At 38.9% G+C, this 13952-nt stretch overlaps 1 protein-coding gene across 7 annotated transcripts in view; it reads left to right on the forward strand.

Moving 5' to 3' along the window:
* The window catches only part of ATRX (ATRX chromatin remodeler), a 345341-nt gene that overhangs the window by 246062 nt on the left and 85327 nt on the right, over positions 1-13952 (forward strand). For all 7 annotated transcript variants that reach the window (XM_040630434.1, XM_040630447.1, XM_040630441.1 and 4 more), the window contains one exon: positions 9868-10021. In XM_040630434.1, coding sequence (XP_040486368.1) covers positions 9868-10021 — 154 coding nt within the window. The remainder of the gene's footprint in view (positions 1-9867; positions 10022-13952) is intronic.

Raw genomic sequence — 13952 nt, forward strand, 5'->3', positions numbered from 1 at the left:
GAACACAAGCAGGGGGAGTGGGAGAGGAAGAAGCAGGCTCCCAGTGGAGGAGCCTGATGTAGGGCTCGATCCCAGAACGCCAGGATCACGCCCTGAGCCAAAGGCAGACGCTTAATGACTGAGCCACCCAGGCGCCCCGAGTTATTATTTTTTTAGACATTACTGTGAAGTATTTTGATTATATCCAGTAGGATCAAAATTAGAATGGAATCTTTTGCACAGAAATTATCACCTATCCTAAGCTTTGAGATTTCTTACCTAGCTGCCACATTTTTACTAACTTTCTGCTAGCATTTTTTTATTGCTAACATTTTCACTTTAGTTAAAATACCTTTATTATAAATGGGTACCCATTACTGAAGTTATGTGCAATATGTGGAACTGTAGAATTCCCTAAAGGCATTTGTTATTTGCCAGTTATAAAAAGGAGTTTAGTTAACATTGGCTTGATAAGCTTTTTCGGTGGCCCCCAAGACCACCCTCAGGTTCAGTGATTCATAAGACTTAGCATAGTCATATTCAGGTCTATGATTTATTACAATGAAAGGGTACAAAGCAAAATCAGCAAAGGGAAAAAACAGATGGGGCAGAGTCCAGCAGAAACCAGGCATAACCTTCTAAGAGTCTTCTCCCAATGGAGTCACCCAAGAAGTACTAATTTCTCCAGAAATAGGTTATGATAATATATGTGGAGTGTCATCTACCAAAGAAGCTCATAAGAGACCAAGTACCTAAGTTTCTTTTTATGTGTTTTAAACACAATGCTGCCTGGCTCTTACCAAATCTCAGACTCCCAGAAAGAAAACGGATGTTCAGAACAAACCACATTGTACAAACTGATCTAGGCACAGTGAGCCATTCTTAATCAGGGAAAGTTTTATATTAGTACAAGGAACTGTGTACCATTCAAGTGCCCAGACAACAGCCTAAGGCCAGCCGTGCAAATGAGACTTCCTAAGATGAAATTTCAGTTGATTCTTTTTTTTCTTAATGTTTTTCTATTATATTATCTTAGTCACCATACAGTACATCCCCGGTTTCCGATGTAAAGCTCGATGCTTCATTAGTTGCGTATAACACCCAGTGCACCATGCAATACGTGCCCTCCTTACTACCCATCACCAGCCTATCCCATTCCCCCACCCACCTCCCCTCTGAAGCCCTCAGTTTGTTTCTCAGACTCCATAGTCTCTCATGCTTCATTCCTCCTTCTGATTACCCACCCTTTCTTTATCCCTTTCTTCCCCTACCGATCTTCCTAGTTCTTATGTTCCATAGATGAGAGAAAACATACGATAATTGTCTTTCTCTGCTTGACTTATTTCACTTAGCATTATCTCCTCCAGTGCCATCCATGTTGCAGCAAATGTTGACAACTCGTTCTTTCTGATGGCTGAGTAATATTCCATTGTATATATGGACCACAACTTCTTAATCCAGTCATCTGTTGAAGGGCATCTCGGTTCCTTCCACGATTTGGCTATTGTGGACAATCCTGCTATGAACATTGGGGTGCATATGGCCCTCTTCTTCACTACATCTCTATCTTTGGGGTAAATAGCCAGTAGTGCAATGGCTGGGTCATAGGGTAGCTCAATTTTTAACTTTTTAAGGGACCTCCACACTGTTTTCCAGAGTGGCTGTACCAACTTGCATTCCCACCAACAATGTAGGAGGGATCCCCTTTCTCCACATCCTCTCCAGCACTTGTTGTTTCTTGCCTTGTCAATTTTTGCCATCCTAACTAGCGTAAGGTGGTATCTTAGTGTGATTTTGATTTGAATTTCCCTGATGGCTAATGATTTTGAACATTTTTTCATGTGTCTGTTAGCCATTTGTATGTCTTCACTGGAAAAGTGTCTGTTCATATCTTCTGCCCATTTTTTGATTTGTTTATTTGTTTCTCGGGTATTGAGTTTGAGAACTTCTTTGTAGATCTTGGACACCAGTCTTTTATCTGTAGCATCATTTGCAAATATATTCTCCCATTCCGTGGGCTGCCTCTTAGTTTTTTTGACTGTTTCCTTGGCTGTGCAGAAGCTTTTTATCTTGATGAAGTCCCATAAATTCATTTTATCTTTTGTTTCTCTTGCCTTTGGGGATGTGTCATGAAAAAGGTTGCTTTGGCCGATGTCTTAGAGGTTGCTGCCTATGTTCTCCTCTAGAATTTTGATGGATTCCTGTCTCACATCGAGGTCTTTCATCCATTTGGAGTTTATTTTTGTGTATGGTGTGAGATAGTGGTCAAGTTTCATTCTCTTGCATGTAGCTGTCCAATTTTCCCAGCACCATTTATTGAAGAGACTGTCTTTTTCCCACCGGATGTTTTTTCCTGCTTTATCAAATATTAGTTGCCCAAAGAGCCGAGGGTCCATTTCTGGGCTCTCTATTCTGTTCCATTGGTCTATGTGTCTGTTTTTGTGCCAGTACCATGCTGTCTTTGTGATCACAGCTTTGTAGTACAGCTCGAAATCCGGCATTGTGATGCCCCCAGCTTTGTTTTTCCTTTTCAACAGTTCCTTGGAGATTCGGGGCCTTTTCTGTTTCCATACAAATTTAAGGACTGTTTGTTCCAGTTCTTTGAAAAATGTCCTTGGTATTTTGATCGGGATAGCATTGAAAGTGTAGATTGCTCTGGGTAGCATGGACATTTTAACTATGTTAATTCTTCCGATTCATGAGCATGGAATATCTTTCCATCTTTTTATGTCTTCCTCAATGTCTTTCAAGAGTGATTTATAGTTTCTAGAATATAGGTCCTTTACGTCTCTGGTTAAGTTAATTCCAAGGTAACGTATGGTTTTTGGTGCTATTGTAAATGGGATGGATTCCCTAATTTCTCTTTCTTCGGTCTCGTTATTCGTGTATAGAAATGCAACTGATTTCTGAGCATTTATTTTGTATCCTGCCACGTTACTGAATTGCTCTATAACTTCTAATAGTTTGGGAGTGGCTTCTTTTGGGTTTTCCATATAGAGTATCATGTCATCTGCAAAGAGAGACATTTTGACTTCTTCTTTGCCAATTTGAATACCTTTGATCCCTTTTTGTCGTCTGATTGCTGTTGCAAGGACTTCTAGTACTATGTTGAATAATAGTGGCGAGAGTGGGCATCCTTGTCGTGTTCCTGATCTTAAGGGAAAGGCTTCCAGCTTTTCCCCATTGAGAATAATATTTGCAGTAGGCTTTTCATAGATGGCTTTTATGAGATTGAGAAATGTACCTTCTATTCCTACACTCTGAAGGGTTTTAATCAGGAAAGGATGCTGTATTTTGTCAAATGCTTTTTCGGCATCGATTGAGAGGATCATATGGTTCCTGAGTCTTTTCTTGTTGATATGATGTATCACGCTGATTGATTTGCGAATATTGAACCACGCTTGCATCCCAGGTATGAATCCCACTTGATCGTGATGGATAATCCTTTTAATGTACTGTTGGATTCTATTAGCAAGTATCTTGTTGAGGATTTTGGCGTCCATATTCATTAGGGAAATCGGTCTGTAATTCTCCTTTTTGAGGGGGTCTTTGCCTGGTTTGGGGATCAAGGTAATATTGGCCTCATAGAATGAGTTTGGTAGCTTTCCTTCTGTTTCTATTTTTTGAAATAGCTTTAGGAGAATAGGTATTATTTCTTCTTTGAATGTTTGGTAGAATTCCCCAGGAAAACCGTCCGGGCCTGGAGTTTTGTTATTTGGAAGGTTGTTTATCACTGACTCAATTTCTTCATAATTAATTGGCCTGTTTAAGGAATCAATTTCTTCCGGTTTCAATCTTGGTAGTTTATAGGTTTCCAGGAAGGATTCCATCTCTTCCAGATTGCTTAGTTTATTGGCATATAGCTGTTGATAAAAATTTCTAATAATCCTTCCAATTTCAATGGTGTTCGTCGTGACCTCTCCTTTTTCATTCATAATTTTAATAATCTGGGTCCTTTCTCTTTTCTTTTGGATAAGTCTTGCCAGTGGTCTGTCAATTTTATTGATTCTCTCAAAGAACCAGCTTCTAGTCCTGTTGATCTGCTCTACTGTACTTCTGGTTTCTGCTTGATTGATTTCAGCTCTAATTTTGGTCAACTGCTTCCTCGTGCGTGGATTAGGCCTGTCCCTCTGTTGCTGTTCCAGCTTCTTGAGGTGAGAATATAAAAACTGCATTTTAGATTTTTCTATTCTTTTGAGTGAGGCTTGGATGGCTATGTATTTCCCCCTTAGGACTGCCTTTGCAGTATCCCATAGGTTTTGGACTGTTGTATTTTCATTCTCATTGGTCTCCATAAATTGTTTAATTTGATTTTTGATTTCCTGGTTTATCGAGTCATTCCTGAGCAGGATGGTTCTTAGTCTCCAAGTGTTTGAGTTTCTTCCAAATTTTTCCTTGTGGTTGAGTTCCAATTTCAGAGCGTTGTGGTCTGAGAATATGCAGGGGATAATTTCAATCTTTTGGTATCGGTTGAGACCTGTTTTGTGTCCCAGAACATGGTCTATTCTTGAGAATGTTCCATGGGCATTAGAATAGAATGAGTATTCTTTGGTTCTGGGGTGTAGTGTTCTATATATATCTATGAGGTCCAACTCGTCGAGTATGGCATTCAAAGCCTTTGATTCTTTGCTTAGTTTTTGCCAGGGTGTTCTGTCTATTTCTGAGAGTGGAGTGTTGAGGTCCCCTACTATTAATGTATTTTTATTTATATGTCTCTTTATTCTGGTTAAGAGTTGGCTTGTGTATCTTGCTGCTCCCCTGTTGGGGGCATATATATTTATAATTGTCATATCCACTTGTTGAATACTTCCCTTAAGAATAATATAGTGCCCTTCTGCATCTCTAACTATAGTCTGTAGTTTAAAATCCAATTTATCTGATATGAGAATTGCTACCCCAGCTTTCTTTTGAGGTCCATTTGCGTGAAAGATGGTACTCCATCCCCTTACTCTCAGTCTGAATGCATCTTTGGGTTTGAAATGAGTCTCTTGTAGACAGCAAATGGATGGGTCATTTCTTTTTATCCAATCTGCAACCCTGTGGCGTTTTATGCGATGGTTCAAACCATTTACATTAAGACTGATTACTGAGAGATATGATTTTAATGTTGCCATGTTGCCAGTAAAGTCTTTGTTTGTATTGGCTGTGACTTTCTGTTCTGTATCACTCTTGGGGCCTTTTTACTTTTATAGAACCCCCCGTAATATCTCCTGTAGGGCTGGTTTCGTGGTTACAAAATTGGTTAGTGACTGGCGATTCTGAAATGTCTTTATTTCTCTATCAATTCTGAATGACAGCCTTGCTGGATAAAGGATCCTTGGCTGCATGTTTTTCTCTGAAAGAGCTTTAAATATGCTCCCCCAACCCTTTCTCTCATTCCAGGTCTGTGTAGACAGGTCTGACGTAATTCTGATGCTTTTGCCTTGGTACGTGAGAAATTTCTTTGCCCTGGCCGCTTTCAATACTGTATCCTTGCATCTAATATTTGCGAATTGCACTATGACGTGACGTGGCGTAGGTTTGTCGTGGTTGAGCTTGGGAGGGGTCCTCTCTGCCTCTTGGACACGAATGTTTGTTTCCCTTGCTAGATTAGGGAAGTTTTCAGCTACAATTTGTTCAAATATCTCTTCTAGACCTCTGTTTTTCTCCACCCCGTCGGGGATGCCGATGATTCTAACATTGGATCGTTTCATTGAGTCGGTAATCTCCCGTAACCTACATTCGTGGGCATGGATTTTTTTAAGACCAGCTTCTATTTTCATTTTTTCCTCTATTAACCCATCCTCCAATTCACTAACCCGTTCCTCTGCTTCTGCGACCCTGGCCGTCAGAGCCTCTAGTTTTGCCTGCATTTGGCTCATAGAATTTTTAATTTCTGTCAGATTCGCTCTCATTTCTGTCCTTAGGGATTCTATATTCTCAGTAACCTTTTCGTTAATAGTTTTTTCAATTCTACTCATCATTTTGACCATCGTTACTCTGAATTCCATTTCTGATAATTTGGTTACATCCATATGCATTATTTCTGTGGCAGAGGCCACAGACTCACTGTCTTTTCTTTGCTGGGGGGGGCTTCTCCTTCTTGTCATTCTGATGAAGAGAGGTTGCGGGGTTTCCAGAGCCCAAATAGGCTTTTGTTCTCTGGAGGCTTTCCCTGGCGGTTTGCTGTGCCTCTTCTGAGAGTCAGCGCAGCAGTGGCCGAATCTCAGCCTCTGTCTCAGAATAGAGGAATCGCGGACCATTCTCCACTCATGTTCTGGCTACTTTAACTCTGTTACTGTTGGTGCTGCTCAACCCTGCAGCGTCCCGGGATGTGCGCCCCACACCCGGCGTCCCAGCCCTCACTTCCAGGGCCCGTGCGTCTCTGTCCTTTGTGTTTCTAACACCGCCAGCCGCCAGCCGCCCCCGTGCACTCCCGGAGCTCCTGGTCTCAGTTTGGTTCCAGCGAGCACACCAGAGCTCCGTTTCAGTCTGGTGGCGCGCGTTGCCGGTCCGCGAGTCCGCCCGCTCCCCCGTGCAGGTGGCTACCGCTTCCCGGAGCCCGAACGCGGCGGCTCCCTCCCCCTTCCGTTTATCTTCCGATATCTCTGTGCGGTTTCACGGCTCCCCGCTTCATACCTCAATACTCAGCTCTGGAGATGTTCATTTGTAGAGATCCAGATGTATCTTTCTGCGTCTCAGGCTGATTCCGTGGATGTTCAGACTGGTCTGGTACCTATCCAGCTCGACTCAGGGGACTGGCTGAAAAAGGGGTCCGCTACTCCCCTGCCATCTTAACTCCCTCCCAAGAAAAAACCAAATTTCAGTTGATTCTTGAAGGATAGTGAAGCATAAAAACAAGTTTGCCAGGCAAAGAAGGGGAGAAAATAATATAAGACATTCTAGGAAAGGTATGGATTCTTGCAAATATGTGACATGTTTAGGCAGTATTTCATTGTGGTTTGATGTCAGTACATAATGAGCTCTCTATAAGTAATAGAAATCACCAGGACCCAGACACGAAGGAGGAACTGATAATTAAAACTGTAATTTCAAGAATGCTGTGGAAGCCTTAAGAATATGCTAGTCTTGATACTAGCAACTTTGGTTTTTACCAACCCAGGGATAGATAGGATACAAGGCCTTGAGCCCTGTATAATGTGGAGTGTTCTTTGAACCCAGATTAAAGCTGAATCTCTTCAAAGGGTATGTAGTCCATTGAAGAATAGGATGGAAAAAAATTTGCCCATCCATCCAGGGAGATGTCAAGGAAGCTCATCTGTTTCACCCTGGTTTCTGGGTTGAGAAAAATAGTTTCCTTGGGTTCAGAATCATGAGCTTACATAGGTTATGATTTGAATTTACATTACTTAGTCTAAAAATCTCAAGCTGATTGGGTGCTTGGGTGGCTCAGTCAATTGAATGAGGAACTCTTGATTTTATCTCAGGTTATGATCTCAGGGTTGTGGGATCAAGCCCTGTGTGGCTGTCTTCCCTCAGCAGGGAGTCTGCTGGAGATTTCTCTCCCTCCCCTTCCCTTTGCCCCCTCCCCCATGGTTGTGCTCTCTCTCTCTCTAATAAATAAATAGATCTTTTAAAAATAAAATAAGTAAATACAAATCTCAAGCTGCAATACCTCACAAGTAATCTTGGGTTATTGATTCCCTGGAGCACCTGGAGAGACAGATACAGAGTAAGTGTGGAGATGTATGATCTCTACCCAGGATTCTCACATACTACGGCTACAACGCAAACAGCATAATTAGATTCTTAAGGGCCTCTGATAATAGAAATATTTGATAAAGACTATAACTATGTTTAAAGTGATAATTTTAAAAAGCAGAAGTGTAAGTTTATGCCAGGAAATTTAAAACTTAGATGAAGGTAGACAATATTCCAGAAAAATACAATGAAATTGAGTGTTTATTTGACACTAGCCAAGAATTACAAATAATCTAAATATCTATGAGAATAATGAGGAGATGTTTATAATGTCTATGAGGAGAATAAATGATGGTATATTTGTGCAGTGGAATTCTACATAGCAGTTAGATAACTGATTGAATAAGTCTCACTTTGAGCAAAAAATGAAAAATATATTTAGTGGAAATGTAAGTCATAGAAAGATAACAGTATGTACTGCTTACATATAGTTTGAAAACATGAAAGGCAGTGTACAGTTTAGGGATACATGTGTAGTAAAAATATGAAAACATACACAGAAATAGTAAATACAGAATTTAGGATTTTATTTTGTTGTGTAATAAATTTTATTTTGTTCTTTTACATTTTTAGCATAATTGACACACAACATTACATTAGTTCTAGGTGTACAACCTAGTTATTTGACAAGTTTATGCATTATGCTATATTCACTACAAGTGTAGCTACCATCTGTCCCGTTACATTACTATTACGGTATCACTGACTTTTATTGACAATATCATGTGCCTTTTTTTCCCCATAACTTGGTTTGTTCTCTGTATTTATAGGTCTGATTCTGCATTTTGTTTGTTTATTCGTTTGTTTTTGCTTTGTATTCTTTTTAGATTCCCATGACTTACTCATTCCATAACTGGAGGCCTATATCTCCCTCTCCCCTTCGCCCATTTTGCCCAAACCCCCACTCCCTCCCCTCTGGCAGCCATCAGTTTTTTCTCTGTATTTATAGGTTTGAAACTGCTTTTTGTTTGCTTATTCATTTTTTAAAATTCCATTTATGAGTGGAATCATATGGTATTTATCTTTCTCAATCTGACTTATTTCACAAAGCTTAATACCCTCTAAACTGAGAGGGTGTTAGGATTTAGGATTTTAGATACCTCTCAGAAAGACTGGAGGGAAAGAAGAGAATGAGATTGGGTATGTCACATATTAGGTGTCAACTGCATCAGAAGCAGATTTAGCACATGGTAAAATTTAATGAAGATGGGATGTGGGAACATGGCTGTATATATTCTGTACACTTTTGTGAATGTGTAAAATATATATAACAAAAATATGTAAAAATTTAAAATACTTTGCATTAAAAAGCAATTGAGGAAAGGTACAAAAACAGGTAAACCTTATGTTCCTAATTTTGAATTGAACTGTTTATATTTAGATATTTAATAGATTATTTTGTGTTACTTTCTTCTTTTTATCTTTTATAATCAAAGTTTGTGGGGAAAATAACAAAATGATTTAACATGATGTGGTCATTCTGGGATCAATCCCTTTTTGTTTTCCGAATTATATTAGGACCGTGAAATATTTCCTGCCCCTAAGATCTTTTCTTTCTTGATCTCTGAGTCAGTCTGTCTCTTTGCCTTCCCTCTTCTCCCTACCTCTGTCTGTCTCTCTTTGGTTCTCTAGGTCTTTTTCTCTCTAGTCCCTGTTTCTTGGGGTTTGTGTTGGGAGTTATACTCTCTCAGTGCCTGGGGGGGAACGGTTGTCTCTTAGGGTCTCTGTTTTTTGTGCCCCCTGCTCCCAGGTACTGTTTCTCATAGCTGTACTTTCTCAGGGTCTTTCTCTTGCTTAGTCTCTTACTTGGTGTGCCCGCCCCCGCCCCCATGTTTTTCTTCCTTTGCATTCATATGTGCCTGTTTGTGTGTCTCCCTCCCTGTGTCTTTCCCTCTCCTAGAGTTCGGTTTGTCCCCTCTACTCCACTCCCCACCTGGTGTCTTTTCCTCACAGTAAAGCTCTCTCTCTTTCCTGGGGTGGTCTTTTTTTTTTCTCTTTTTGCAAGAGGGTGCCCTCCTTCCCCCTCAACCCCTATATCCCTCTTCCCCCTTCTCCCCTCCTCCCTTATCTTCCCTCCCCTTCTCCTACTCCCTATTTCTTTTGGTCTCTTTCTTAATCCTTTTCTCTGGATCTTTGAGTTTCTTTCCTTGTTTGCCTACTTATTTATGTTTCATTTATTTTATTTAGGTAAAGCTACTTCCTCTTCTAATCCAAGCAGCCCAGCTCCAGACTGGTACAAAGATTTTGTTACAGATGCTGATGCTGAGGTTTTAGAACATTCTGGAAAAATGGTACTTCTTTTTGAAATTCTTCGAATGGCAGAGGAAATTGGGGATAAAGTGTAAGTTTCTCCTATTTTTATTATATAAATGAAATTTTTTATAACCTTTCTGTTGTTTAAACAACTTATTTGAAGAAATCTGTTTTGTTTTCTTCCTTTCTGAAGATATAATTTCTTTAGTATTATAGTGATAGACAGCTATCTTCCTTCTAAGCCACTAGTTCTAAGTACATATTCTGATTATTTCTTCAGTGCTGTTTTCCTGTTCTGGGTATTTATTGCAGCTTGAACTTACTTCTTTGAGCCAGGCCTCTAGTGGATATCTGTATTTCACCATCTTTAAAAATTATTTTTCAATCCATGCAGTGTGGTTCCTACTTTATTGAAATTCCCCCCCAACCAAAGTCACTTAGTGACCTTTTAATCCCCATATCTAGTGGATAACTCTCAGACTTCATTTCACCTCTTTGACTATTCTCTATCATTTCTCCTTTGTTTTTGTTATTGTTCTTATCCTTCAAATTACTATTCAAAAAAGGATACTTTTTAATTTTTGGACCAGACTTACTGTTTAGGTTGTTATAAGGTCCCAGCATATGTTTGTAAAATATTTTAAAAATATTTCTGTGATTCTTTTAATAACCATTTAACATAAGGCTTAAAACAAACCTTTTATCTTAAAAAGTTTCAAACTTCCTTTAATTTTCTTGGGAAGAGGTAGATGGTATACTTCTATACCATCTTTTAATATATCTCTACTCTTAACACATTCTAATATACTTGTATGTCTTTTCACTGGATAGTGAGTTGTTTGAAGACAGATTGTTTTATTATTTATTAACCACTATACCTTGCATTTAGTAAGTACTCACTAAAATTTTATTTTGTTGTATATTGCCAATTTTTTAATACAGAAACAAGTGGTTCAGTTAAGGGTTGATGTTGGCCTGGAATGGAGTGATAGTATTGGAGGTAAAGGATATGTTTTGGAATAGAAACAACAGGATTTGGTACATTAATGCAGGGCAATAAGAATGTGAGAGTAGTCAAAGATGACTTCCAGGCTTCCAGACTCCGTGGTTGGTGGATTACGGTGTTACTTACTAAAATGGAGAACAGTAGGGAAGAACTAAGTTTATTAGAGGTAGTAAAGAGTTCTGCTCTGGCCGTGTTAAGTTTGAGAGGCCTATTAGACACCCATGAAAGATGCAAGTAGAAAGTGGTATTTGAATTCAAAGTTCCTAAAAGTTCAGGAGAGATTATTGCTGTGACGTGCTCATGCTTTTTTTCTGCTATCAACTTAGGTCATTTAATTTTTTATTTGGGTACCGTACAAAAATTTTAAGAGTGTGGAAGGGATTTTAGTGATCTTTTCATTTCCTAACCAGTGCAAGAATCTCCTCTATCATGTTCATCATAGGTGTTCTCCTAACCTCTCCCATGATAGAACATTTGCCATTTCAGAATTCTACCTATAGTTGAATACTTCAAATTTTTAGAAATTATATCCTTATCTTTAGTTTGTACTTTATCCCTATAGCTGTTTTCCTTATGGTTTAAAATTGAATATATCTACTGCCTTTTTTTAGACTCTTATAGTGATTTTTTTAAGTTATAAGCCCAACTGATAGATATTATCAGTGTTTAGGACTATAAAACTATGCATTTCCATAACTGTGATTACCACTATTTTTTATTTGTCCAGCATTTCCTTGTGGAAATTTTCAAACATAAAACAGAATTTTACAGTGAATACCCATATACCTGTCACCTAGAATCTATACTATATTCTATATTTTATTGTACTTTCTTTATTACATATTGGTTTATCTATCCATCTTATTTTCCTGATGCCTTTCAATGTAGGTTGCAGACATCAGTACTACTGTTTCAATTGTCTCCTCTTCAAAAAATGGTGGGTTCATCTCTCTTGTCACTTTTAGCTTTTTCTTCTGAGTTCATTGAGCTATTCTTTGTATGGCATAATTTCAGTCCTGGCCATATGGTCTTGAACATACTTCAGTTTTTTTTACCACCCATCTCAAAATATGGTCATAGTAAAACAAAAACAAAAAACTTCAGCTGAGTTTTGATTAACACAGAGTTAAAGTGAAGCTGGTTCTTGTTTATTCTGGATGGTATACTTCCATTCATGCAGTCGAATAGAGGTTTTCTAACATCTGAATAACACTATTGGTTCATATTAAACTTATGGTCAACTGAGACTTTCATTTTTTTTTTAAAGAAGAACTGGTGTCAAATCAGATTCCTCTGTTCCCTATTTGTGCAGTTGATCTTTTGATCTAAGTGAAAACTTGATATTTCATAGGGCAAGAGATAAATGAATTTTAGTGATTTTTTAGCTAGTGGTGTGTTGATAAATGTTTGACAACTGACTCTTCAAAAAATGATAATAGAGAAAGCAAAGAAGCACATAAAGCCCTAATTTGTAACATTTGCTGATATCCATGGTAAAATACTCTTATTGGGGCCAATTTTAAGCTACCAACAGTGGTTGTAAGAAATGCTAACAATCTACTTTCCTCTTTCAAGCAAGTTACGGCTAATTCCAGTACACTACTGGTTTTAGCCCAGCCCTTCTGACTTGTTTTCTGTCATTTAAGCATTAAATTTTGATTGAATTTTAATTTCCAGATTTTTTGATATATATGAATTTGATTTGTATTGCTTCTCTATTTTCATATGGGTCATTAATAAAATAGATAAAGCCAAAATAGTTTATACAAGAATGAAAATTATTACCAATCAGGGCAGTAATTGCTCATGTTATCTGCAATTAGAAAAAGTTAAGAGATAACCGTTAGTATGTAGCTACTTAGTCCTCTAATAACACCTTTTTCATAGTGAGATTTTTCTGAGCTCAGTGGTTCCCAGAACCAGCCTTTTTTTTTTTAAGATTTTATTTATTTATTCGACAGGATAGAGACAGCCAGCGAGAGAGGGAACACAAGCAGGGGGAGTGGGAGAGGAAGAAGCAGGCTCATAGCGGAGGAGCCTGATGTGGGGCTCGATCCCAGAACGCCGGGATCACGCCCTGAGCCGAAGGCAGACGCTTAACCGCTGTGCCACCCAGGCGCCCCAGTGCCACCCAGGCGCCCCCCAGAACCAGCCTTAATGCAGACTCAGGTCAACCTTTTTCCAGAATAGTACCCCGAATTCCAGATTAATTCCAGTTAAATAAATAATTAGTAAAGAATTTAAGTTTCCCAGTTATAGGAACTGCCAAAAACTTAATTTGTAGCTCAAAAAGAATTGATTCAATAAATTGTTTGATTCTAGGAAACATAATCTACTGAGGTATCAAGACTGTTGGTCATTTACACTAGTGCTAGGAAAAAATTCATTTCCTTACCAGTATTCTAGGAGTACCAACTGGGAGACAGTAGATCCCCATAGTGCAGAGTTTAGGAAGTCATACAATAGCCAATGCACATGTTATAAACTCCAGCCGCTGTTTCATAACTTGAGTTGTTCTTTTCAGTTCTACTAAATCTGAAGACCTCAAGGAATGAGTGTTGAAGGATCTTCTGGAGTCATAAAAGCATCTCTCTCCTATAGTACATCTTTCAGAATCAAATAAAACCAATCTGCTTGGACAGGTGTCTAGTTCCTTGTTTGCATATATAAGGGAGAGAATGAGCACTCCTTTATCCTTTATTCTCTTTGTAGATTTTTTTCATTTCCTGTGTATAATTATGTCCACTTTCCACCAGTGGGATAGATAAGAGCAGTGGTTTTGAAACTTCCTCAGAGCCCATGAAAGTTGGTGAAAAGAAGGCTAGAGCAGAGGCTGAGGGGCCAGTGACACTTTTACCTTCTTCTTCTCCAAGGCCTAAAGCACCCTGCTTTATTTGTTTGTTTAAAAAGATTTTTTTTTATTTGAGAAAGAGAGCATGAGTGGGGGGTGGGTGGGAGGTGGCCAGAGAGAGAGGAAGAGAGAATCTCAAGCAGACTCCCCATTGAGTGTGGA

Source organism: Ursus maritimus (genome assembly GCF_017311325.1).
Source record: "Ursus maritimus isolate PB19 chromosome X unlocalized genomic scaffold, ASM1731132v1 scaffold_X1, whole genome shotgun sequence".
NCBI classification, from domain to species: Eukaryota; Metazoa; Chordata; class Mammalia; order Carnivora; family Ursidae; genus Ursus; species Ursus maritimus.